Genomic DNA, 27,123 nt, shown 5'->3' on the forward strand with positions numbered 1-27,123 from the left:
TTCAGAAATCTGTTCATTGAAAAAGAACATCAAGTCTTGCTTTATACTCCACTACTGTAGCCAAGATACCTTCTTGCCTTGTTTTATTCTCCCCACATTCCAAGCCACAGGTCGGACTGTTGCTGAAAGAACTCCCTGGCTGTTAATATCATAATTGATACAACTTATTCATCCCTTTCCTCACAGCCATTCTAAACCCTGGAAGTGAACTCTAGCTACACATTATTCGTCAGGAGATGTCTTTAGCTGCTTGACCCCCAGGTTAGAAACACAAGGTTACGTGAAGACAGTTCCCTGCTAGACCTAACAGCCCATTTGGTCCACAGGATGGGCACTCAGGTAGGCTAGAACACTGCTGTTCTAATCCATTAATCCAGAGCTAGTGTGCTTACACTGGGGGTTTTACAAGCTGAAAAGGAAGTTGCTACTACATTTTCAAGCCATCTGCTCTGGAGAATGCTCACTCATACATCAGAGCCAAATGGAAGAACACTCCAGGAATAAACTGTCTCTCTTGAGTATCTCTTTCACTTCTCCCTTCATTCCCATCCTCTACCCCATTCCCAGAACCATTGCTTTCTCTCTTTGCTATATTTGACCTGCTCCAGTCCAAACTTTCTTTCATCTTTGGAAAGAAAGAACAGTTAAAGGTAAGAGAAAACAGTAACATGGGATCTGAAAATAGATGGAATGACTCTGTACTAAAGACATCAGAACCTGAATAGTTGGTCTCTTAAAACTAAATAGATGTTCTGAGTGCCTACTATGTGCTAGTCCTTATACTGTGTCAGTCTGGTTCCTGTCCTAATGGAGGTTACAGTCCAGTTGCAGGGACAGGCAATTAAGCAGCCACAGTAAAGTAACAAGAGCATGATCAGAGAGGTACAGAGAGCGTCAGCCTGGTCTGGGGACGAGGTTCTGGAAAGACCTGCAGAGCTGTGCCAGAGGCCTTCACACCCCTTCCCTGACATGTGCCCACTGCAGGGGCATCTCCCAAGAGTCTTGATAGGGAGGCGGGAGGGTCTGAAGGCCCCTGGGCTCACTAGGGGACGTGGTGAGAGGCAGCCCACTGTGCACAGGAAATTAACCACGGGCTTCTCCTTTAGATCCTGGACATCTTGGGTCTGGGTGCCTCTGGCCCACCCATCCCGCCTCCCGCCTTATTTTCAATCATCTCCTACCCTGCGAAGCGACTGCCTTTGGCCACGACAGAAATCCTCAAGCACTTTGTGTTTGTGGTCCCACCATCTGAGGAGCGCCCCCTGCTGGAGGAGAAAAGAGAAGCACAAGCAGAAGCAGAGATTTCAGCCCCTGCAGCGGCTGTGAAGGTAAAGAGCCAGCAGCAGTTTGTCTTCTTGACGGTGGTTTGGAGACAAGGTCAGCCTCCACGTGGCCACACTTGAGTATGGTATTGGGTATCCTGACCACTGAGGAGTTTTCCCTCAGCGTTTCAGGAGGACCTGCCTTAGAACCCCACAGGAGCTGCTTCAAGCTCCCCCTTGCCCAGGACTGACTTTTCCTGCTTCCTAAAAGGAGACCAAAAATGACTGATTCTCACCTTCCAACCTTTCCGATCCCATGGGTGGTTTAGGGAACTTGTCAAATTATTCTGAAGCTCACTTGCAAGAAAAAAATAAGTAGAGCAAGCTCCTTTTTAAAGAAAGATACAAGAATGTATTATGAGACTAAGGCAACTCACACAGTGCCTGAGAAGACAAGAATCAACGGACACAAGTCAGGGGAACACACCCCACTGGAGAAAGGGCAGGTCATTAAAGAGACTGAGGGGGAAGATTGGATATTTGGGGTAAAGTCATTTTTTTTATCTCCTCACCTAACACAATATAGTAAAATTCATTCTGCTGGGTTAAAAGTACAAGCTATCAAAATGAAATCATATAAAAGTAAAAGAAAACAAGCAATTAATAGAATAAGTTTTACAGGAAAAGTAGATTTGACCAATAATATGCAGAAGGCATGTTTATTAAAAATTATAGAGGAGCTTTTTACCCCCAGAGAAGTCTAGTGGCCCAAAATTTGAATTTCTCCACTCAGCCTCCTACAAGCCATGCACATTAGCAAAGAAATAAAATCAGAAGCAAAGGCGCTGTCTACAGCTCAGCTTACAACTGGGTCAGTTTACAACTGGGTAGGAAATCAGCATCAGAGGTCAGCAGCATCAGTGGGCAGGCCTCACTACAGCAGAGTCCAAATAAACAGATAAAGACAAAAAACTGCCAACATCGGAGGTGACTACCACACCAACCTCCTTTCCAGAAATTGGTCAATAACAGGAAAGAGTTAAGTCTTTAACTTGTCATTTTTTAGGAGGAACTCTAATTTATTAGGGAATTGACAAAGGAAAGTTTTTCATTCCAGAAGAATGGCAGCTAAAATTATGAAAAGAATGGTGGACTTAGAAAAGCACTATTCTCTTATCCCTAGTGAAATAGTTACCTAAGGAGCACCAGTGAATAGGAAAAGCAGTGATTTGTTGGGGAACAAGGCTCTCAGTCTGAGCCACAGCATCACCCCAGGGTCAGCTGCAAAGGGGAGAGGCTGTGTGGGCATGGCCAGATGTGACGGGCCCCAGTCCAGCCGCGTGAACACACTTTACACCTATAATTGTCGGTCAACCTGACATTATTTGTCCCCAGTTGTGACAGAGTGTAATACACACACCATCCACTGTGAGTCTAATCAACCTTGGAAACCCAATTTTCAGTTTAGAGGAAATACAGGGAAGAAAGGAGTAAGCTAAACGGCACTCTGAGAATAGTCAGAAAATTTCACTGTAAGGACACAGATCTGGTCTGGTCTCTTCAAAAAGCCAATGTGCTTGGGAGGGGGGCAGGGGTCTAGATTAAAAGATACTAAAGAAACACAACAAAATGCAGTAGAGGGACACACTCCCTGCTAGCTTCAAGCTTCCCGTAGGGGCTCAGCCTCCTTCCCAGGGAGTGGGGAGCCACGGAAAGCGGTAGACCCCTCTGTACTTAACCTCCTTGCTACTCTAGTGCAGCAGGCCTGCCCCACTGGGCTCTCGGCCACCGCCGGGTCCCGAGCCTGCAGCGATGTCACCCCAGCCTGCAGGCATGCTGTAGGCCTCTGTGATTCCCTATTGTGTACGTGTAAGAAGAGTATTTACGACCTTGTGCTCATTTCTAATTAAGGCCCAGGAAGAGCAGCCTCTCTCCTCTAAGGTGAGCAAACAGAAAGGGAGAGAAAAAAAGGATCAGGCCCGAGAGAGTCAGAAGGACAAACGTCGCACGGCCTTCAACAGGAAGGGCCTTCCTGGGCCAGCCCCTGGAACCATTGCTCCCCTCTCAGACTTGGACCTGAACAACTTCTCTGCACAGAGCTCCCAGGAGAAGTTCACCAGGTGGGCCGCCGAGCAGCCCAGGGAAGGGAACGCTGAAGGCCCACATGGCGGGGCGGCTGTCACCGCCCCGGTCGGGAACAGAGCTGTCCCGCTGCGGGGCCCCACGGTCCACCATGCCTAACCCCAGCTCGACAGGACTTCTCCCGGGCAGCGGTCCTGTCTTCCCCCGGCGCAAAGACACCGTTCTCACTTTAAACCCCACGTGGTCACTTGCAGGCTGAAGCACTTCCGGTGGATCGTGCCGGCCCACGGCGAGGTGACGTTGCGGGTGCACTTCTCTCCTGATGACCCTGGGAACTTTGACCAAACATTCAACTTCGAGATCCTCGGGACTCGCCGCCAGTACCAGCTTTATTGCCGAGGCATCTGCACTTACCCATACATTTGCCGAGACCCAAAGTAAGTGTGCTTCCCTTTAAAAGAACAGGTGGACAGACTCCTACCAGGCCTCCGCATGGTACTTTGAACAAGGCAGCTCTTAACACTGATGTGAGCAGGGCTGGCATCCCAGCCTCTTGTCTGTTGGGCTGCAATGTCTTGGGCATTGACCAAGCCACGGGAATGCCTGCGGTGAGACTGAGGAAAAGAGAATGGCAGAGAATGAAAAAGGGAAAGTAGTACTTCCCTTTACTGTAGTACTTCGTATCCTATAATATCAATACAGGTGACCCCTGAACAACATGGGTTTGAACTGCATGCATCCACTGACATGTAGATTTTTTTTTCAATAAATATATTGGAAACTTTTTGGAGATTTGCAACTATTTAGAAAAAAAAATTTCCTTTTCTCTAGCTTACCTTACTGTAAGAATATACTATAAAATACATACAACATAGAAAATATATGTAACCTGACTGTTTCTGTTATCTGGAAGGCTTGCAGTCAATAGTAGACTATTAGTAGTTAAGTTTTGTGGGGATGGGGTCAAAAGTTATACATGGATTTTCTACTGCACAGGGGGTCAACACCCCTAGCCCCCGAGTCATTTGAGGGTCAGCTCTCCAATCTCTACAGGTTGGCCTCACAGTTATGAGCTACTGAACACTGCTGTGCCCCTTATACACTGCACAAAGGCACCTGGCCAAGCAAGCTAGTGGGGCAACACCCCTGAGGAACAACCCCTTTTACAGCTTGTCTACCAAGAGGAGTTTTTTTGCAGTTCTCACCATAGAGACCACATTGGACAAGGAACTCAGAAGCTAGCTGATGTCCACCAGACTAGTTTTCCATAGGGATCCTCAGAAATTTTTCTAGCTGGGTGCACTAGAACAGGAAATCCAACTCAGCTCTGTCATAAGCCTCTCATGATGAAGGCCACCACTGGGAATCTTCTTACTTGAGTTTAAACCATAGCTACTGTGGGTAGGGAGAGAGAAGGAGTGAGAATAAAGACTCAACAAAGGTCCTCCAATTATGAGTCATTCTGTCTCCAGACCCCTGGACCGTTTGCTGAACGGGTAGTGTGGGGCTCATGTAAACATCAAGCAGTGGCAGTGAACTTGCTTTCAGACAACCTCTCCTCCTCTTCTCTGCCTCCCCTGTGTTCAGAGTGGTATTCCCTCAGCGGAAGATGGACATGAAAGAAAATGAGGTCATCTTTAAGAAGTACGTTATAAGCTTGGAGACTTTTCACTTTGGGCCACTGCTTTGTGGAAAGTCAAGAGATAAGTAAGTGTTCCATTATTTCAAAGCAGATTTGAGATTCCTGGGTTGGACTCATAAATAGTACAAGCATAGGGTTCCTGTGTCGATGTAGCTTTTACTAATGCTGCCTCGGTTAACCCTGGACCACAGGTCAGGAGAACTGAGTTCTCATGTCCTGAGTTTCTGCTAAGCACACAGGTGAATGGGGGTGCCATTTTCCCAGATGGGGAAGCCTGGAAGAGGACCAGGTTTTGGCGGGGGAAGAGTAAGATCAAGAGTTCACCTTGAGATGCTTGAGAAATATAGCTAGTAGCCACGGAAGGTGGGAAATAGGCTCCATGTTTGGGTTCTCAGAGGAGAGTCTGTCTTTGAGACAACAGAAGCCACGGGCATAGATGAGATCAGCTGAGAGTTCACAGTAAGGAGAGAAGGACCAAGGACAGAGCCCTGAATGCCTCCGCCACTCAGAAGAGGAGCCAGAAAGGAGACATGAAAGAGGGCCAGAGCCATGGAAACCAGGAAAGAGGCTGTGGTCATTCAGAGAGGCATGTATTTAGGGAAGCACCAGAATTAACCAGGGTTTGGGGCCACACAGAACTTGTCTCAGAGGAGAGGGATGACTGGCCCAGAAACAAGGCCCAGTGCAATGCATATTATTCATTTATTCTTAAAAGACCTTTATAACCTTGTTTAGCTTCAAGGTCTTCGTCTGCACCCACCCACAGATTTATGAGACTGAACTGGATAATGCACACGGAACTTAGCACAGTGCTGGATGGTGGTGACTACAGTCAGATACAAAGACCACCACCCCTACAGAAGTTACGCAGAGAACGCTCTCTCTCTCTGACTCCAGTGTGGTCTCTTCCATTTGTTCTCATTCATCTTCCATCACAGCCTGTCTAAAAAGTTTCCCAGATTATTTCTGAGCACTACGGTGCCCTTTCCCAACCTGGGCAGTGATCTCTGATGAGTGTGTCCTCACTGACGTTCCTTGAGCCTTCTGTCATTCCTTTTCTGTTCAGTACCATTAACTGAGGAGCTTTCAATACTCACAGTGCTCAACTCTGGGGCTCTGTTGCTACGGTACTAAGGAACAGAAATAGTCTGTAACTGTGAACAATGCCAAGCGAATCCACACCAGAACAGTAATACCCTGCATGTGTCTAAGAGGGCAGGTGAATGAGGAAATCAAATGTGAAATAAGACAGTTACTCAAATGATCAACTTTCCTGAGAATAAATACACTGGAGAGGATAGAGCTGAATATTTCTTAGTCAGAATTCTTTGCAATAATAGAAACTACCATTCATTGGGCATTTGATATCTGCAGTTGTCCTAAAAACATTAGGTATACTAGTTCATTTAATAGTCACAGAAATCCTAAGAGGTATTATCATCCCATCTTAGAGATGAAGACAACAAAGGCTCAGGGTGGGTCAAGCCACAAATACACCCAAGTACAGAGTGTGCGTTCTTAGCCACCACGCCTCTGCATCAGGGTAACCACACTCCCTTTGGCATTGCTTTCCATCTCGCAGTCTCCTTCTCCACCTGAACTCTCCATCAGTCCTCACATCTGAGTTTTGTTCTTGTCCAGGTACAAGTCATCCTTGTTCCCAGGCAACATGGAGACGCTGACAATCCTGAACAATTCCCCTATGGTCGTGGAGGTGTTGTTCTGTTTTCAAAATGATGTCAAAGCAAGCACCTACTTCCTGGAGCCCATTAACATGCTTCTGAAACCCAATGAGAAGCAGGTACAGTCACATGGGGATAAGTCCACCAGAGCAAGGCTTCCTTGGGAAGTTTGAGGCCTTGGCATCCTTGGTGTAAACGTACTTTGTTTTGACTCCTGCATTAGCTGCTGAGCGTATGGGCCTACCCTACCGCAGTTGGTGTCTTTGAAGACAGCATTGTCTGCTGCATCAAGGAGAACCCAAAGCCAACCATCTTCAAATTAAGCTGCCAGGGGATCCGCCCAGAACTGGAGCTGGACCCCAGGCAACTGCATTTTGACCGACTCTTGCTACACAGGTCAGAATTCTGGATGACCCCAGGACTGAAATGGAATTTAAAGAACATTTAGTCCTAGCCCACCCAATTCATCCTGATTTGCTGGGGAGACTTTTTCTAGTTTTAGCACTGAAAGTTCTGCCTCCTGGGAAGCTTCTGGTCCTGCGCAAACCAGGATGGTTAGTAGCCCCGTTGAGTTCACAGGTTGTTACCATGGGTTCAGTGGCTGGCCTTCCACAGAGCTGAGGACCACCCGCACTAAGATGAACTGCCCAGGCTGTGCGTACTGGTCTTTTTCTCAGAACTAGTTTTTTCCAGATTCTCAAAGCAGTCCATTACCCTAAAAGGTTAAGACTCTTCACTAGAAATTAGAGTACGAACACAGAACTTACATGTTCATTTGCTGGAGTTATTCAAAATAGAGAATGTTTATTTCTAGGCTGCAGGGAGAGAACACTGTTATGATATCCTGCATTCCTTGATTATCACCACCAAGCCCCATTCCCCGGTACATACTGATCAGTGAACTAAGCAGTAATTGAAATAGCCAGAGGTGCTTCTGCTGACCTGCCATACAAAACAAAATCATTTGAAACTGATAAAGCTTCTTTTGGTCTCTGCAGAAAAGAATCCAAGATAGTTTCTCTCCGCAACGTCACACCCCTGCCCGTGGCCTGGAGGATTACCAGCCTAGAGCACCTGGGTGACGACTTCACCATGTCCATGATGCAGGGGATCATCCCCCCCAAGGCTGAGTATGGCCTGCAAGTGCACTTCCAGCCCTCCAAACCCGTCAACATCAAGAAAGCAATCCGGTTGGAGGTCAGGTTTCACATATCTACAGATGTGGTCATGAAAATGTGTACACATTGAGTCCCATAACACATAGACTACCAAGATACACACACACACATGCACACACACCCACACTGTAAGCCAGGTCTCCGTATTACATGCTCCCATCTGGTCCCCATTTGACAGTCCTCACCCTACAATAGCCTGCTCTGCACACTGTTTTAGCTCCATGAAGGTAGTCTTGTCCATGGCTGATTTTGCAGTACCAAGAACAGAGCACTCAACCATTACAGAGTGAATGAATGAGTGAGTGAATGAATGAATGAATGGTGTTCTATCCCTTAAGCTGGCATTAGATTCCTGATTCAAGCCCAGTCACCCCTCAGATTCCTGTCTCAGTAAATGTCACCCTTCACCCAGTTGCTCCCAACAGACACCTGGGAGTCATCCTAGATTCCCTCTTTCTCTGACACCTCCCCTCCACCCTCCTCCAACAGGTCTTGTCATTTGTGTCTCAGTCTGTCTCCCGCCCATCTACTTCTCTGTCTACACTGCCACTGCCACCTGCATCTGGGCCGCTGCAGTGTCTCTCACCTGGTTTTTGAACTGGTTTCCCTCTTCGCATTCCCCATAAGAGGGATCTGTACCATGTCAGGCACATCAGGTCACCCTCCATCCTGAGGTGCTCTGCTGGTTTCCGGTTGCAGTGAGAGTAGCCCCGGGTTCTCGCCTGCTTCGGAGGCCCTGCCTGCCTTGGTCGCACATCTCACTCCACCCTGGCTGTCAGTCACTGGCTCCCGCCACATGGTCTCTTGGCTTTTCCCTGCTGCAGGCTCCTGGCCTTGCCGCTCCCTGCCAGGAAGGTCGTCCCTGGGTTCTGCGGGGTCCACTAAACAGCACCGCTTCAACAGGGCTCACCTAATCCTCCCACGGAGAGAACCCCATTAAGTGAGTCACTCTCTTATGTGTCTTCCATCCTTCAGAGCACCTCCCACTGTCAGATACCCTGTTTCTTTCTTTACTTTCTCATGTGACTCCTTTGGGGTAGGTCTCACCTGACTTGCTCATCATCTGCATTAGCTTTCTAGGGCTGCTATTACAAATAACCACAAACTGAGTGGTTTCAAACAGCAGACATTTATTCTCTTACAGGTCTAGAGGCCAGAAGTCTGAAACCAAGGTGTGCACAGGGCCGCACTGCCCGGAAAGGCAGTAGGGAGGAATGCTCCTCGCTTCTCTCAGATTCTGGTGCTGCAGGCGGTCCTTGGCGTGTGGCTGCACCACTCCAACCTCTGCCTCCATCTTCACCTAGGCTTCTACTCTGTCCGCATCTTCGCCTTTTCTGTCTCTCATAAGGACACTTGTCATTGGAGATAGAGCACACCTGGATAATCCAGGGTATCTCATCTCAAGATCTCTAACTTAATTACATCTACAAAGACTCTTTTCCAAATAGTTACATTCCCAGGTTTCAAGTGTTAGGACATGGATGTACTTTTCTGGGGGGCCACCATTTAACCCACTGCCCCATCACATCGCTGGGGACTAGCACAGGCCTTGATGTAGAAGGCACTCAGTAGAATCTATAAATGGATGAATGAATGAATAAGTAAATGAGTGTCACTGATTTTTGATGCCTCAACCGATTCTGTAACAATTAAGGGGCCATTCAAGCTTCTCTTTGACTTCCTGCAGGGACAGAAAACAGGAACATCCAAGCAGCCTGACCTTGCTTTGGACAGGTCTGACTGCTAATTAATCCTTGGGCTGAGTTCAGATTTCTCCCTATTGCTTACACAAATCAACCCTGTTTCTACTTTCTGGGACCTGTCGATGGATCTCATCTCTCTTATCACCTGTCTGTGATGGTCCTTCAGAGAGCTGACAACAGATTCATTCAATCCACAAATGTAGACGAATCCCAGAGGTGCTCGTCCATGTTTTTCACACCAGCCTCTCCACAGACGCAGATCTCCATGTGTTGAACCCAGGCCACACGGTCGTCTGTGCCAGCTTCACCTCCTCGTTGCTGGGATATGGAGAGTTCAGGGCTTCCCGTGTTGTGGGTGGTGTGGGAGGAAGGCAGCAAGGGGAGGCTTGGAGAGGTCACTGTGACAGCTCTTTGCCAACTGGCATGGAAACATTTCCTTATTTCAGGGATGAAATGGCATTCCTGTGTGTTCCAGCCAAACCCGACACAGCTGGCCTCCTCCCAGGCCCCCCAGCATGGTCTAGAACTTCTCTTCCCCAGATTCTCTTCCTTTAACATCTACACAAGGAAACGCCGTGCTTCCTCATCCCTTTGGGAAGCACTCTGGTGACCTCACTGTATTTTATTTGTGTACCTCTTCAACTGTCCTTCCTAGTTCCCTCAGCTGCAAAGTCTGATCCCACCCCACCCCAGTGGGGAGGCAAAGGCAGCAGAAGGCTCTGGGTACCTGGCATCTACCAGTAGAAGAGAACCGTATAAATTCGGGAGCTGATGAGGCAAGTTCTTTGTCCTCTCTTCCCTCCTGCTCGCAGCCTGTGCTTCTTGGCATCTCGGCCAAAGGGTGAGCAGCAAAAGAAAGAAGGTAACACTGAAGTCGGTCCAGTTTGCTCTCTGAACATTGTCAGAATGCTGGATGAAAGCAAAGATGGAAACTCTGAACGGAACTGGAGTGTGGTGACAGCTACAGATTTCTCCCTGGCACCCAAAACACAAATAATGGGAGTCAGTGACTTCGTTTTTCAACTTGAGACTTCAGCAGGGAGGCAGGTGGCCTCCAGACAGACACGTGAGGGCTGCACCCAGGGCCTAGGGGCTCTTCCCTTTATCACCCTCTCGCTAGTCTCAAGAGTTGACAGTCGGGTCCAGCTGACAGGTGACACCAGTTCAGATGCTCCTCAGGACAGTGAGCCTGTAGACCCTGGGGATCTTGTCGGGGGTTTTTTCCACATTTCCAACTTTAATAGTAATGATGCTCACATACAGAAAACATTTGAAATTTCCAAAAGAGAAACACTAAACACTTATTTTACATGAACAAATCTAGCACTTTTTCCACAGGTTGAACTGGAAACAAACAGAACAATCAGATTTATAAAATTAGTAGAGCAAGGATGATTAAGAACAGATCAGTTTTCCATTTCAGCCATCAGAAACATGCTCTTCAGGTCTACTTTATTAAAAAGTTCCAAAGAATACTTTTCTGGAATATATACTTGCTGCCCAAACTTCAGTAACATAGGGACAGTCATGCAAATAATTTAAACCCCCGTAAATGGACAAGATGGAAAATGCAGCCCCTTTTCCCCATTCCTAAATTGATTGTCCACGCCAGCATTCCCCAAAGGGAACTGTGAAACACACTAATTCTACCAAAAGCTCGGTGAAGACAAAAGCTAACTGCATTTCAAAAATATTCCATACCATCTGCCCTTCCTCATGATTCCCACTACATGTTACCTAGTTCCGACTCCAGGCACCTCGTAGGTCTTGATTTTACTGAAGAATTTTTCTTACCCTGACAGGTTTCAGATGCAGACAATCTTGTTGGTATTGTTCAGATTGAAAACATCATGGTCTTTGCAGAGTCCTACGACGTTGCCTTGGACATCACCTTCCCCAAAGGTCTGTTGGCCCCTTCTACGCAAGGGTGTTTAGAAGCCAAATCTTTTAGGGCTCCACATTTTTTTAGGAGTTTTGGTAAATAGCAATGCAAAGCCAAGAGTGATGTTAGCAACACGACTATAAGTCTTCATTCTTCCAACTGAAGCCCGACAAGGGGTGGTCGTAAATATAAAATTTGCAGAGGTCTTTTCTGAACAGTCATCTGAGATTAAGTATCTTCTCGGTTGCATTAGTTTTCTATCGCTGCTATAACCAATTACCACAAACTTGTGGTTTAAAACAACCCAAATGTATTATCTTAGAGTTCTGGAGGTCAGAAGTCCAAAATGGATCTCACTGGGCTAAAACTAAGATGTTGGCAGGGCATTCCTTTCTGGAAGCTCTGGGAGAGGATACATTTCCTTGCCTTTTCCAGCTTCTAGAAGCCACCCACATTCCTTGGCCTAGGGTGCCCTTCCTCCATCTTCAAAGCCAAGTCCCTCACACTCGTGCTACCATCTCTCTGGTTCTCCCATTTCCGTCTCCCTGTTCTACTTCTAAGGACCCTGTGTCAACCCAGAGAATCCAGGATAATCCCCCTATGTTGCAGTCAGATTCCCTTAATTCCCTTTGCTGTGTAAACTAGCATATTCACAGGTTCCAGGGACTAGGACCCAGACATCTTTCCGGGGAGACAGGGTATCAGCTGCCTGCCACACTGTCCTGACACCCAGATTCCATCCCTCCCAAGAGCATGCAGTTCTCCATTATCCCTCCCTTGTCTGATAGGTCTTCTCAGCAAGATTTATAGAAGGTTACAGCTACATGTTTGCCTAGATGTCATTAGTCTTATGTACAAAGATATTTATTGCAGCATTATTTATAATATGGGAAGATTGGAAATAACCTGAATGTCTATCAATAATAGAATTTATGTTTGTCAGAATAAAATTGCAAATTACAAAACAGCCATACTGTGATATATTATGCAACCATGAAGATCACATTTATGAGGAGTTTTCAATTATATGGGGAAAGGCTTATGATATAATGCTAAATAAAACAATGTAAGTTTATATGTAATATCCTAACTCTGTATATTATATACTTGATATACTTTTTTTTTCAAATAATGGGAGTTTTAGCTAATAGAGACATGAAAGGAAGGACAGGGGTCCTAGGATGGAAGCCAGAAGGAGCTGCCCCATTGAACTGGGTGCAAAGAGCAGTATCTGTTGTTTGTTTGCTAAGACTCAAATCCAGGAAGCTTTTCTAGCCACAGTGTTTTCAGAAACCAAATTCTATGAAACTGTCACCAGATTTTCTTTGTGAAGTTTCTTGCTGCCATGTCCACTCACCCCTTTCCCCACTCCGGTCCCTAGCCTTTGCAGGAGCTGAAGGAGGCCTCGATTTTGGGATCGTGAGAGTCATGGAGGAGGTAAAGCAGCCCCTGCAACTGAAGAACCGTGGGAAATACGAGATCATGTACAGGTAACCTGAAAACCATGGGCACATGGTCTTCCACATCCACTCGTGGGGAGAAGAGTGTTTTCTGGGAGATTTTTCAAAATTGATCAATAAATAATAAGACCCATTTCTGCTTTTAGCCTCTCTTGGCTTCAGGTGAATGGAATTCCAACTGCTAAGAAAGCACCCTTTCCAAGGGCCTCTATTGTGTGGCTCCTGCCCCCCGTTTTCTCCCTTTCCTTTGATCCCCAGCTTCTGCATAACTGTTCCCGTATGTGAACTGCATTCAGTCAGAGAGGGGAGGGAAGAAGGGGACAGAGAATGAGAGAGACAGAGACAGAGAGAGAGGTGAATGAATTGGGTAGATCCTTATCCAGCATCAAGTGCCCCTGTTGGACAGAGACCTCCTGCTAAGGCTCCTCTTGACCATGGGCTAGAGATGGCTACCTTTGCTCAAGCTCTATCCCTGGCACAGCCATTCCTGGCTCTGGAGGGGTGATCACAGTACAAAGCACAGAGGATGCTGCTAGGCATAGAGGTTAAACAGGGCCAGAACATGGCAGATACTCAACAGGTCTCCTCTCTAGTATCTTGGGTTCCCTGGATAATGGCTTAAACTAACTTTTTATTCTTATCTTTCAGCTTTTCCGTGGACTCCTTAGGAATTTTGGCTACCAATGTAAATTCCATGATCTCAGTCCAGCCTAAGAAGGGCTCACTGACCACAACGGAAAAATCCACAAATGTCCAGGTATTCTTTCATGCAAAAAAGGAAGTGAAGATCGAACACCAGCCAGTTCTACGCTGTCAGGTAAGGGAGCTCAAAGGAAGGCCTCACTCAGCAGCAAGATTGTGGAACTTGTGTCAAAGAGAAGAGTACAGAGTCTAACACACACTGCAAGGGGTAAAGAAGAGGGCTGGTCTGGTTGGCAGCCAGAGATGACACACCAGGTCCCCAACTAGCAGGCACAGGTAGGTCAGGTGGGAGGTGTGCAAAGTCATCATAAATTGAGAGTGCCAGAGAGGACCTGTGGCCCCTGAGGGAACATCAGAGGTAAGGAGGCTGAATTCAGTTATCAAGTGCCAAAGAAGGATGGGGAAGTGAAAACACGCTGTAAAGTTGGTCCGTGTTGATCCATGGCAGGTACCTAAGTTTTGTGGTAGTGTTTGCTAATATTGATGCAATAATATAGAGTGGTGCAATAATAAAGGAATGAAATAAAGAAGTTGTTCACATCAGTGATGAAAACAGGGAATGAAGCAGACAGTCATGGGAATTCTGGAGTTATGCCAGTGACTGACATCTTTCCTGGTGCTTCTCCCCTTTCTAGATTATCGAGCCCAACACCAAGGAAGGAGGTGAAATCATTGCCAGCATCCCAATTAAGTTTTCTGTGAATGCAGTATACTCCAAATACAACATCAGCCCCTCCTCCATCATCAACTTTGGGGCTTTGATGTGTGGCACTCGTAAAAGCACCACCTTCACCATAGAAAATCAAGGTGTTACTGACTTCAAGTATGCCCTTTATAGGATGACAGGGGAGAGCCCCATTCAGCAAAAGAAAATGTAAGACAAGTATTTACTTAACTCATGCCATTCCCTGATTAATTATTGCTTCATATTTTACAAAGAGCTTTCATGCATCTTACCTAAATTCACCCAATCCCCTTTTGTGGATGAGGTCACTAAGGTATAGAAATGGCTCATCCATCCGTATGCAAGAAATCACCAGTAGATCTCAGTTCCAAACCCACATCTCTGACTCCAGATTCCATATATTTTCTAACTGCTATCAAATATATGATCAATTTTAACTGAATGAAGGTAAGGTCTTCTGCTTAGGACTGTGTCTGTTGTCCTGGTGCTTCCAGTGCTACAAGATTTACTAGTAAGTCACTGCCCTGTATATCTTTCTGGGAAGTCAAGAGACTATTACAACAGCAAACTAAATCAAAAGAAGTCATAGCTGTGTCTCGTGATGGGGGATGGCAGAAAGTACCCTGGAAATGCTGACTGGAGAATGCATGGTGACATGCATGCTGGGACTGCTTGTACCTTCTCCCCATGAGGACACTTTATGACAATAGTTAATAGTTGTTGCAACAGAAAAACTCTGTACTCTTCAAAATGTGGCTCTCAATTCACCAAAACAATTTACCTTTTTGAGTGCAAAGCTTTTATTTGATTGTCATGTTCTGTTTTGGTAAATTAGGGATGGTTTTACCAATGTCCAAGGCACTTTGTCTTGACTTCTTAATTAATTGACTTTCTAGTTAATTATTAACTTAAAATTTACTTTCTAAGTAATTGTTTTAAATGAGACATATAGATTTATATTGTTTATAATTGTTTTATATTTCTATGTCTATCTTCTTCCATTTTGGCAAAGTTTGAACATATTGAAAAATTTGTGGTTAAACTGTCTGAAGTCTTTTTCTTCCAAATTTAATTTCAACCTAATTTTGAATCATTTATTTTATAATAATTTAATAATGTTCATTATAGGTAATATAACAAAATTGTGTTTTGCTTTAAATTGTTTTTATAACTTTATTTTTCATTTTAGCATGCACAAGTTCATGCAAACCCTCAAAAGAGGATTGAACTTCAGTTCTGATTATAAGCAAGTGAATGCTCAGATATATAAAATTGTCAAGAGTTTAAGATCACACCTCAAATACATTTGAATATTTTAGGTGAACTGGACTGTAGACAAACTAATTTTGGGGTAAACTAGCTTCAAGTAAGTGAACAACCACCAAAACCTGTATTTGAGCTATTGTTTACAGTCAGTCTTAAAAACACTATGTGTATAAATGTGAAGAAGGGGACAGAATTTAATCCATTTGCCATTTCATTTTTTTATGTGAGATCAGGTATAAAAGATTTGATGTTTACCAATAATTTCCACACACTGTGCTACAGTGAATTCAAACATTTAAAAATTATTTTCTTGCAGTAGTTTTCAACTTCCTTATGAATCATATTTAATAAGTACAGTTACCATATAGTTTTCCTACAGTTGTTAAATGAGTTTGCTATTGATGAACAACTAACTGTGCTTCTCCACTACCCTCTTGGGTTTCTCCTCGCTCCTAGGAGAGCAAACAGGTGGCGTTTACCGTTGCCACCCCATCCTGAGGGTATCCTCCTGCTTCTTTCATCAGAGAAAGCCACATCGGACAGGCAAGGTCCCAGGAAAGCGAGAGCTTCTTCAAGACTGGCCCTTCCAAAGGAGCTAAGCTCTCTGATTCTGTGCAGAAAGAAGTAAACATCCCAAGCCAGGTGAGCACCTTTTCCTTGTTCACGGAAACCCTGTAAGGCTACCGCCCAACCAGTTCTTGCAACAAATACCTCCCTAGGACAGCAGGATTGAATCTACTGTGGCAGAAATCCTGAATAGTTATGTGAAAATAGCACTTTCATTAGGACAAAAGTGTCAGGACTTCTAATTTGGATATCCTCTTTTGCTTTACAACTTTCATTGGCTCCTCACTGCCCTAAAATTAAGGTCCAACTTTTCATATGTAGTTTAATCAAGACTCCTGCTTCCGAATCCTTGATTGCTAAGGTGCCTTTGTCTGACCACCACGTCCCTTTCTCCCAGATCACCAGGTCAAGTCTGCCCATTTCAGCCGTTCTTTGCCCTTACTGTGACCTTGCCCCTTGGCGACCACACCCAACCATATCTTATTATCCAAACCTCCTCCCTCACCTCAATTTATATTCCCACCAACTTTTTCTCCACAGCTGCACCAATGCTTGTTGCCGCTTGTCTATAGGATAATGGCCATTCTAAATGGTGTGAGGTGTTATCATTGTGATTTTGATTTGCATTTCCCTCATAATCAATGATCAACTTTGCTGACCTGATTAAATTAAGAACCTTAAGTGGGGAGATTATCCCGGGAACAATGTAATCACAGGGGGCCAGCAGTGGTGGGGAAATAAATGGGATGTTGGTCAAAGGGTACCAACTTCTAGTTATATGGTGAATATGTTCTGGGGAGCTAATGTTCTCATGGAGACCCTAGTTAACATGCTGTACTACATATTATATACTTGAAAGTTGCTTAAAAAGTAGACTTATATGTTCTCATCACAAAAAAAATTTCTAGTTTGAGGTGATGGATGTGTTAACTAGCCTTATCACAATAATCATTTTGCAATAAATACAGATATCACATCATCATGTTGTACACTTTAAGTTTATATAATGTTATATGTCAATTATATTTCAATAAAGCTGGGGGTAGAACAAGGAAGGGACCGCCTAAGAACCAGAAGAGTGCATAATAACACCCCCTTCTTTGGTCACTAATTCTGTGCCAGATGCCATACTAAGTGCTTCATACAAATTGTTTCATTGAACCCTCCAGCGGTCTCAGGGTAGGGGCTTTACCCCATTTTATGGATAAACTGAGATTCAGAGAAGTCACTTGTCCAAGGTCAAACAGTAATATGTAACAGGGCTGGGATTCACACCCAGGAGTATCTGACTCAAAAGCCCATTATCTTAACCATTGCTCCATCTGCACCCCTCTGCTAGGGGATTCCCACCTAGGTAAGTGTTGTGGGATAGAGAATATTTCGATTCCCTTAAACCCCAACTCAACTGTGACTGGTTAGAAGCAATGTTCATAGAAGGATGCACTGAGAGAGCCCATCCCCCAAGGCCCCCCAGGCCCTCCCTGCCTGCAGAGAAGTGCTGGGGGCCAGAGAGAGCCTGCGGCGAGAGGCCCCTCTTGAGACTCTGGTGGAAGAGCTCAGACTCTGCCACCCGCTCTGCCTCCACGCCTCCCACCCCCACCCTCTCTGCAGGCTCGCTTCGCCCACGGCATGTTCACCGTGTACCCCGGCTCTGGCACCATCCCTTCCGGAGGGGCGCAGGTCATCACCGTCGACTGTGTGGCTGACCCCGTGGGCAGGTGTGAGGAGTTCATAGCTATCCATATCTCCGACCGCGACCCAAGAGACCATCCTGGTGGCATTCCTTACAGTCTGCTGGCTGAAGCCTGTCTGCCAGGTACCGGGCGCTCAGATTGGACGATGCCCCTTGAAAGACCTTCCTCTGTGACACTTCCCCCCACCCAGTGTCCAGCATCTGGATGGTGGCTGCACCGCTTCTTCTGGGGCCTTACAGCTTCCTCTACTCCTTTCAGCCATATTGTTCCTTTGAGGCTTACAGGCATGCACATCTAGAAGAGGATGTTCCGCTTTAAACTCCTAGTCTTCCTGAGTTCGGCCCAGGATTCTCAGATGAATAATGTTATCTGGGAATCCCAGTGCCATGGGATGTGGTGCAGGACCCAGGAACACTGAATCCTGCCAGGGCCGGGCCACTCCCTGTGGGCAACAAGCACAGAGAACAACGGTCAGGGACTGCACACTGTAACTAACCCAGCAAGCTCGCACCTGAAGCACAGGATTCCTCTCACTGTGGCTGTAGGCACACTGCAGCCTCACCCCAAAAGTGGACCAGATGCCTCTTTCCTTCCCAAGCTCACCCCAGGTCCCAGCTCCTACCCCTCCTCCCACCGGGAGAAGGTATCGGCATCTGGTGACCAGCAAGAGCAATATAAGAAAGGAAAAGAAGGTGGAATCTGCCCACCACTCCCACGACCATGTGTGATTCCCCCTCCTCTCCTCTGTGGTTGTTACTTGCCGGAATCCCAGCCTCCAAATTAGGAATTGCAGACAGCAGGCATGGGCTCCCAGGCTTTGTCTCACGGCCTTCCCTCCACTCCCCAGCCTTCGTGACTGACAACACTGCCTTAATATTTGAGGAGCACCAGATCTGCAGCAGCCCCAACCTTCTCAGCTTCCTACAGACCATCGAGAGCGGGGGGCTGTTTGTAGAGGATGAGAACAAGTTTGTCTTCTGCAATGTCCTGGTGGGCCATCAGGCCAAGGCTCGATTCAAGATCGTCAACACGGGGAAGATCGCCTGTGATGTGAACATCACAGTTAAACCTGCCTCCAGCAAGGTAAGCAACCCCAAGTGGTGCTGGCTCGCCATGGGTGGCATACAGCCACAGGAAGAGCTCTTAGAAACCCCTGCTGTGGAGCCTCTGTACGTGAGTGGGGATTATCTGGCTCTCAGGCCCTGCTGGGAGTGGTGGGAGGTCACTGGACCATTTCCCCCAGGCGGAGAGCCATACATTTGTCCCAGTGGGTGTCTCCTCTGGGTACCTCTATGCTAAACTGGCACACATGAATGAGCATGTCATTCATCCCTCACACACTCACTGTGTGCCTCCATTAGACAAGGTACTGTGGGGAGGGCAAAGATGACTGCCAGCTCGGCAGGCAGCCTCACATTTCACATGCACCTAGTGAGGCGTCTTTGGGGAGGGCAGGTTATAAGGGAAAGGTGGAATGATGAGCATTCGTTGAGCTCCTGATGCAGCGTAAGCACTGTGCTAAATGGTTTACATTTATTGCCTCATTTTGTCCTCACAAGGCTTACAATTGCCTTATCAAACTCTGTGTTATTGTCCTCGTGTTACAGTCAGGGAAATGGAGACTCAGGAAGGCTGAATTCTTCCCCTAGGAGTCCCCTAAATTCTTCCCCTAGGAGTCCCTGAAATTCTTCCCCAGAGCCTGCCAGACTCAAAGCCACTTTCCCCTCTGAGTCAGACCATCCTGAGATCCTTTTTCCTCACAGTGGAACAGAAAATGCAGGGTACTAAGAGGACGGGCTTAGTCGGTGTCTTTCACTCACCCTTAACCTCCAATCAGATGTGCTGCAAATATCGCCCATCTCAGCTCAGCTGCTCCAGTTCTCCCCTCAGAGGAGGAATCTTGGCCCACGTGGTCCTTGTGCCCAGAACTGGCATTGTTCCCTTGGCTGATGGTGGTGACGAGATGCCCAGGAGGGTTGGCCCAGCCTGGAATGGAGAACAGAGTGCACATTTCCAGGAGGCTGTCACCACAGAGGGGAGGGCCCAAAAGACTAATCCCTTTTATGACGTCCCGCAGGTCCTGGTGACCTCCAGCCATTACTCTCCGACCCTATTTTGGACATGAAGTTGCAGCTTTCTCCCTATTCTGTACTAACAACATGAAAAATGAACAAGCCTGATTTCTAAACAAAGATAGGCCTTTCACCGAGGATTTGCAGGTGTTGCATATTCTCCTCCTCCCTGTTTGCACACTGTCCCTTGGAAAGAGCAAAGAAACCTTAGTGCCCTCGTCCCTCTTAAGAACAAGAGGGAATAGTCATGAATTCTACCTGCCTCCCATGAGAATAAAAACCCTTTTGAGACCATGCCAAGGGCCCCTACACTCCCTACGATCTTCCCAAAACGCTGCCAGAGGTGGGAACAGGTGACGTGCTGTGGGACGCTGCTCCATGGAGCTAAAGCTCTCAGAGTCGCATGGAGCAGAAGCTCAGGGTAGCTCAGACAGGTGAGGCTTGCTTCAGTGAATCAGAGACCGCAGACAGAGGTCAGAACATGCCACACAGCCAGAGGGCTATGGGACTCGAGATGTCACCTGAAATCCAGCTTTCAGAAGACCAGCAGAGGCTCTGTCCGTCTTCCAAGGGTTACATGTCTCTCACTCATGGTATCTTCATTGTTCCAGTCTCTAGTCTGGCTTCCAGTTCAGCTTCTCATCAGCAGCCACCAATGATCTCTGGGCTTCTTAATTTAGATGAGCCAGAAAGACAGAATTCTGGCTCTCTGGGATCTGGTTTAGTTCATCTATTTGAGTCAAAGATCACAAGTCTAGCCAAGTCCAGCTAGTTATTGCCCAGGACTGGGTCCCAGGGTATCAAAGCTGCTCCTTCTAGGGCCAAACCATGCAGGCAAGGGACATGTCCGCCACAGAGCTTAGATGAAGGAGACTTCCCAACAAGGGCAATAGAGACAAGAGGCAGGCCTGGTGTAAATGCAAAGTAGCTAACACGTGCTGGCTCCTGCCCCCCTTCCCCAGGCCGCTGCTCGCATCATTGACATCTTTGAAGTGGAACCCAACAAGATGTGCGTAGCCAGCCGCTCACACGCCTTTGCCACAGTGTCCTTCACCCCACAGACCATGCAGACCTACCAGTGCGTCTTCGAGGCCACTGTGGATGGCTTGCCCAGGTACAGCTCCTCAGTTCCTCTCCTGTGCAGCAGTTCTGCAGGCCACAGTCTTGGAGGCTGACAGACCACAATCTTCCTGTCTCCTGCAGTAACCTGACCAAGAACCGAAGCCTTGTGTTTGACATTGTTGGAGAAGGGAACCTCCCTCAGGTGACTGTTGTGCGGCCAATTCTCCACAACCAAAATGGGAACCCCTTGCTCCTCTTTAAGAGGCTTCTGCTTGGGCAATCAGAGAAGCTGCCTCTCATCCTCAAGAACAATGGCACCATCCCCACCCAGGTACTGCAGGAGGTGGAGCATAGGGTGGGAAGGGAGAAGAATCATTCAGAAGTAAGACTTGTGACATTGAGGTCTCTGCCATCCCTAACTTTCGATAACTTCTTCTTTGATGTTCCTCATACATTAATTTGTGTAAGACGTGCAACATGAAGAGGGGAACTAGGTGTGGTCCCTGCCATCGGGTGTGTAAGAAAGCACATTCACATTATGTAGCACACTAATAATTACTAGATGAGGCAGTGTGCCATGATATACACCAATCTGAGTGGGTAGGATTATGGGTATTCTTAGTGTTTTCTTTATTTTTTCTCTATTTTCTATAATGAACATTGCATTTGTAATAAAGGAAAAACAAAACAAATATCATTAGGGATGAGAGATGCAACATCTGAAAGGACATTTGGTTCAGCAATTAAATTGTCTTTATTTTATCAAAAACAAGGAGCTAAATTGTGTAAATAGGATTTTTGAAAATGATCTACTCCCACCTAGGGGAATCAAGGAAAATTTCCCTACAAAGTGACATTGGAGCCGGGCATTGAAAGATAGTTGGGTTTTGGTAAGTGTGTGTGGCAGTGAATGCATCCCTTGTGGAGAGAGAATACTACAGAGTAAAAGGCACAGAAGCAAAAAAAAAAAAAATGTAAGCCACAAACAGGAAGTCGCATGCAGCACCCAGCCTCATGAGAGCATGGCATACAGGTAGAAGAGCAACAGGAGATAAAAGAGAAGGGGAGAGTAAAGGGGTGACTTGTGGAGGGCTTTGGATTCTGTATCTATTTTAAACCCTGTAAGACATTTTTCCAATTGTTGTTATTGTCTACACAGTTAAGGCTCATTTAGATTTACCCACATAGTTGTCATTTTTATTGCTATTCACTTCTGCATCTCCAACTTTCTATCTGAGATCCTGTCCTACCTACTGAAGGATTCTCTCTAATATTCCCTTAATGCAGGTCTGCTTGTGGTGAATTCTCTGTTTTTATTTGAAAATTATCATTTCTCCTTCATTTTTAATGTAGTTTTTTACTGGCTATCAAACTCTAAGCTGACAGTTGCTTTCTTTCAGCATATGAGAGATATTATTCCTTTGGATTTCCAGTGTTATTTTTGAGACATCAGCTATAAATCTAACATGTGCCATTAAGGCAGTCTTTTTCCTCTGGCTGTATTTAACATTTTTACCATTTTCTAGTTTCACTATGATGTGTCAACATACAGATTTTTTTTTTAATCTTTGGAATTCACCAGACTTCTTGATTCTGCAATTGATGTCTTAAATCAATTTTGGAAAATTCCCAAATATGTCTTCAAATATTGCTTCTATTCCATTCTGTCTCATCTCTCCTTCTGGGGGCCAATTAAAGGTATGAAAGAACTTTTCACTACATCCCCTATCTAACAACATCACTGTGTTTTCCATCCATATTTCTCTGAGCTTTATTCTGTGTAATTTCTTTTAACATGTCTTCAGTTCATTAACTCTCCCTTTAGCAGTATCTAACCTTCCATCAAGTTCTTAAGTTATTATATTTTCAGTTCTAGAATTTCTATTGGATTGTTGTTCAAATATACATAATTCATTTTTATGATTTCTAGTTTCATGCTGAAATTGCCAGACTTGGCTTTTATTTCTTGAACACAGTAATCACAGCATTTTGCAATCTAAACCTAATAATTCAAAAATATGAAGTCCTGTGGATCTGTTTCTGATATCTGCTATTTCTGCTTATGTTTGCCCATGTTGTCCTGTCTCCTTACGTGCCTGGTCGTCTTTGATCATGGGCTGGGTATTATATTTGAAAAGTCATTTAGAAGTAATTAGACTAAGGGTGAAGTTATTTTTATTCACAGACAATGTTCATTTGCTTCTGTCCAGCCCTTGGGGGCCCTAGAAACACAAGATTACCTTAAACTGGTTTTAGGCCTTGAGATTTTCTCAATTATATAGATGACTCAGAGTAGGATTGCTATCCTTGGGAAAACTAGTTTATATCCAGCCCACCTTTTGTCTTACTGTGCAGACCTTGTTGGGGGGTGGGAGGGTCTGAGTCTAGAGCAAAGAAAGCACTCCCACCCTTCACAGGACTTTTGCCCCCTTAGCACCAAGAGACCATCAAAAGTACAATTCACCCTCCCATCTACCTCTTCCAGATTGGTAAATGCCCCAGGTCAAAAACAGCCCAGAGATTTAGGCTGGCCTCTCTGGATTTCCATGCTCTTCCAGGTCTTGGTGTGGTTACCCCTCATTATGTTCTTAGCTCTGTGAATTAAAAAATAATAATTTTGTTGTCCTTAATATTGTTGTCTTACTTTTTTTGTTGTTGTCTTGAGTCCACATCACGAAGTTTGCCATTACCCTGCATTGTTGCCATTATTGTATTTTTATAAAATGTTTTAGCCTCCAGTTCAGTGTATTCCTGCCCTCCCTCCCACTCCCTGTTTTCTAATTTTTCTTAACAACTTTTACACACCTAATCTCTCAGATTAACTTTAGACATCATTTTGTAATATTCCTTAAAAAATCCCATTAGGAATCATATGAGCTATTTGGGAAGAATTCCTGCTTTTGGGGTATTTAGGCTTTCTACCAAGAGCAACATTTAGGATTCCCACCCATTTATGTAAATCTTCTTTCTGTCAATATGTACTTTTCATATAATTTCTCTGTATAGTATCTTATTAAGATTATTTATAAATATATAATTTTTATGTCAGAATTTTCCTGTGTGATATCACTATTTCTTCCTTCTTCTTGCTTCATTTTTTAAATCGTTCAATCTTGTGCATGTTGGTGCCAGCTTTACTCTCTTCTTAAAATGTCTGCTTATTTCTCCTATCTAAAATCAGATATATGCCTTTAGTTTTTTTTAATAGAATATATTGCTTCTAGTAGGATTGAAAGCATCCCTTCTCTCCCAGTAAGCTGGATAATCACCTTGGTTTTCCTCTCACTTGGCAGGATGCTCACCATGATGCTATCAAGTAACCAGTGCGTGATTTCCTAGGAGATAGTGGCTTTTAGGAACTCACATTCATTGCAAGCCCTCCTAGAATGACGGGCACTCATTTCCATTGTATTAGTCTGGCGTACATTTTACAACTGCCTCTGTCAGGAACAGAGGCCTTGCCAACCCCATTCGACACTACTTAACTGGATGATCTAGAAAGCCACCTATGCCCTCTGGACCTCCAGGTCCTCACTTGGATAACAAGGGCTGAACTAGATTTTCACTTGTCCTTTCCAGGTCTAATATTTATTATATCTCCCTTTTAATAAGAAACTCAAGAAAAGTGAACACTAGTTACGATGACTTTTTGGTTACTTCCTGAAGAGTATCTCATGGTTCTCTCTAATCTCAAAATCCACAAGCAGCCTGTAAACTTAACACTCAATCCTGCTTTCCTTCTGCCAGCTGCATGTTGACCTACAGGACCAACTAGGAGTCTTCTCTCTGAAAGGGAAGCCCAATACCTCCTACATCTACATCACGGAGGGAAAAAAAACATATGCAAAAGGTAAGCAGGGGGAGTACAGCTTGTAGAGGTAGTGGGTCCCAGGAGCTGGTTTGTTGGGGGACTGATGAGGACCCAGCCAGTGTAAGATGCCCAGCCCAGCACCAATGACATCTCAAGGCAGGGCTCATTCCCGCACTGGGGCTGGCTTCCCTTGCGTCGGGGTCTTTATGGACACACCTTCCTTTACACTGGTTCTAAATCATGGCTTTCTTTTCTCTTTGCAGCACAGAAAGCCCACACAGCCTGCCTCGTTGTTCCTCCTGGAGACACAGCTGGATTTGATGTCGTTTTCCACTCTCAGGAGGTTGGGAGAATGACAGGCACCATCCACTTGTCTGTGATCAACAACCAGTATGAGGAGACAACCATCCACATGGTGGGAGAGGGCTATGAGGATGACATCACGTTGGACAACATCCATGGGCTGGTGACTTCCACCAGCCAGGAGGCCTCAGACATCTCTGAGGTCGTGGGGGAAAACACTGTGGAAGACTTGGTGGCAGGTGAGAGAAGCAGCAGTGAAGTGTTGACAGCTGTTGGCTCTTGGGTCACTTTCAATAAGAATGAAATTTGAGTTACAGATCGCCTGGCTTTCTAGGGATTTAAGAATGAACCTCCTCTTCATTAATGTACGCTGCGTCATGACTGGCTTAGTCACCTCACTCAGTCACGTGTTCCTTCAAGGAGCATTCACTGAGCATCAGTGTACATGTACCAGGCACTATCCTGAGCCCTGGGGTTCCAGAGAGTAGTAAGAGAGTCTCTGCTTTAGGAGCTTATAGCCGGAGCTCAAATTCCAGTGTAGCTAGTAAGTAAAATTCAAAATCCAAATTCCAGATGAGCTCAGAAGTGAGCACACGTCTCTCTGTACTCTTCCCTGTCCGTATCTTTCAGCTGGTTCCTACCGGTATTGTCTGTTTCCGCTGAACCGTGTATCCTAGACGTTCTCAGTGGCTTGTCTAATTAGAGAGGGTGCAGGTTGATGCCCCCTCTAGAACATTGTTCTCCAGAGCCTCCCTGCTCAGCGCACTGTCTGAGAACCTACAGCATCAGCATCATCTGGGAGCTTGTCAGAAATGGGAATTTCAGTCCCCATCCCAGCCACTCACACCTACTCAATCAGAATCTGCATTTTATCAAGATCCCTGGGTGACTTGTGTATAATATGTTAAAGCTTAAAATGGGCTCCTCTCCAGTCCGATAAGTACTACAGCTTCATTTGGTTAACTTTTCTTTGGGATAGGAGAAAATTTACTTCAACATTATTATCAAAAGGCATTGTTTAGCACCCCAATTGTGTGACTGATTGTTGTGAAGTGCATTATAAACACAGTCTCACAGTTTTTCTAGAAGTTGAATTACAGCCCTGGAATGTAGCACTGAGCAGTCTATATAAGATGGGTTAAAACCAGCATTCATCTCATATCTGGTGTTTCACCCCTGTTTGTGGCTACAGGGTGACCTCCCTCTGGTCAGAGGGTAAGCAGGACCAGCAGTGAACCCTAGTTCAGAAATCAGATTACGTACTTATAATAGGGTGACCAGGTTTAAGAAATCAGAATACAGGAGTCCATGTTAAATTTGAATTTCAGATAGATGAAGAATAATTTTATAGTTTAAGTGTATCTAAAAATACCACATGAGACATGCTTATACTAAAAATTATTCATATATCTAAAATTCAAATTTAATGGGACTCCCTTATTTTACCTGGCAACCCTAGCCCTTAATTTTATTGTTTCAGTAAACAAATGGAGTTGGGAACTTGTGTCTTCTCTTGCAGTTGAGGGCTAAGGTGGGAGGGTGGGTGGATGGACAGATGGACAGACAGGCTAAGTAGATTCCCCAAGGAGGGAAAGCTGCTGCTCAGGGACTCCAGGTTTTTCCAATGTAACTGTCCAAGGAGGGAGGGGTTGCCTGAGGGGGAGGCACAGCGTCTTTAAAGTGCTGCCTCCTCAGGGAAGTGAGGCACGTGGGGAGGACTCACTGGCCTTCTGCTTCTGTCCCGTAGGTGCCCTGGTGGACCACATCCAGTTTGGGGACTGCCACATTGGCAACAGCTATGATGTGAGCTTCACAGTCACTAACCACGGCAAAGTGAATGTGATACGGTTTGAATGGCCCCTTTTAGCTGCACTTTCCTTTTCCCCACGGGTAAGTGAAAGCCATTCACTGTTTTCTGGACTCCCTTACGCCTAAGCCAACCCTGATTTGATTGACAATCTGTTCCCATGGATACATGGGATGGTATGGATTGATCTCAAGCTGAGAGACAGCCCAGGAGCCATCCCTCCCTCAGACCTGTCACCTGAAGACACTTTCAAGTCCCCTCTG

At 45.6% G+C, this 27,123-nt stretch overlaps 1 protein-coding gene across 1 annotated transcript in view; it reads left to right on the forward strand.

Annotated features, from left to right (window-relative positions):
* HYDIN (HYDIN axonemal central pair apparatus protein) overlaps positions 1-27,123 on the forward strand; it is a 377,997-nt gene that overhangs the window by 305,434 nt on the left and 45,440 nt on the right. Inside the window, exons 49-67 of the mRNA XM_057493202.1 lie at positions 1,107-1,328; positions 3,174-3,382; positions 3,599-3,781; positions 4,932-5,051; positions 6,628-6,787; positions 6,892-7,064; positions 7,667-7,865; positions 11,352-11,451; positions 12,822-12,921; positions 13,540-13,708; positions 14,229-14,467; positions 16,069-16,186; positions 17,723-17,927; positions 18,653-18,888; positions 20,840-20,991; positions 21,081-21,270; positions 24,687-24,789; positions 25,014-25,292; positions 26,801-26,943. Coding sequence (XP_057349185.1) covers positions 1,107-1,328; positions 3,174-3,382; positions 3,599-3,781; positions 4,932-5,051; positions 6,628-6,787; positions 6,892-7,064; positions 7,667-7,865; positions 11,352-11,451; positions 12,822-12,921; positions 13,540-13,708; positions 14,229-14,467; positions 16,069-16,186; positions 17,723-17,927; positions 18,653-18,888; positions 20,840-20,991; positions 21,081-21,270; positions 24,687-24,789; positions 25,014-25,292; positions 26,801-26,943 — 3,300 coding nt within the window. The remainder of the gene's footprint in view (positions 1-1,106; positions 1,329-3,173; positions 3,383-3,598; positions 3,782-4,931; positions 5,052-6,627; positions 6,788-6,891; positions 7,065-7,666; positions 7,866-11,351; positions 11,452-12,821; positions 12,922-13,539; positions 13,709-14,228; positions 14,468-16,068; positions 16,187-17,722; positions 17,928-18,652; positions 18,889-20,839; positions 20,992-21,080; positions 21,271-24,686; positions 24,790-25,013; positions 25,293-26,800; positions 26,944-27,123) is intronic.

This window comes from Manis pentadactyla, chromosome 15, assembly GCF_030020395.1.
Source record: "Manis pentadactyla isolate mManPen7 chromosome 15, mManPen7.hap1, whole genome shotgun sequence".
NCBI classification, from domain to species: domain Eukaryota; kingdom Metazoa; phylum Chordata; class Mammalia; order Pholidota; family Manidae; genus Manis; species Manis pentadactyla.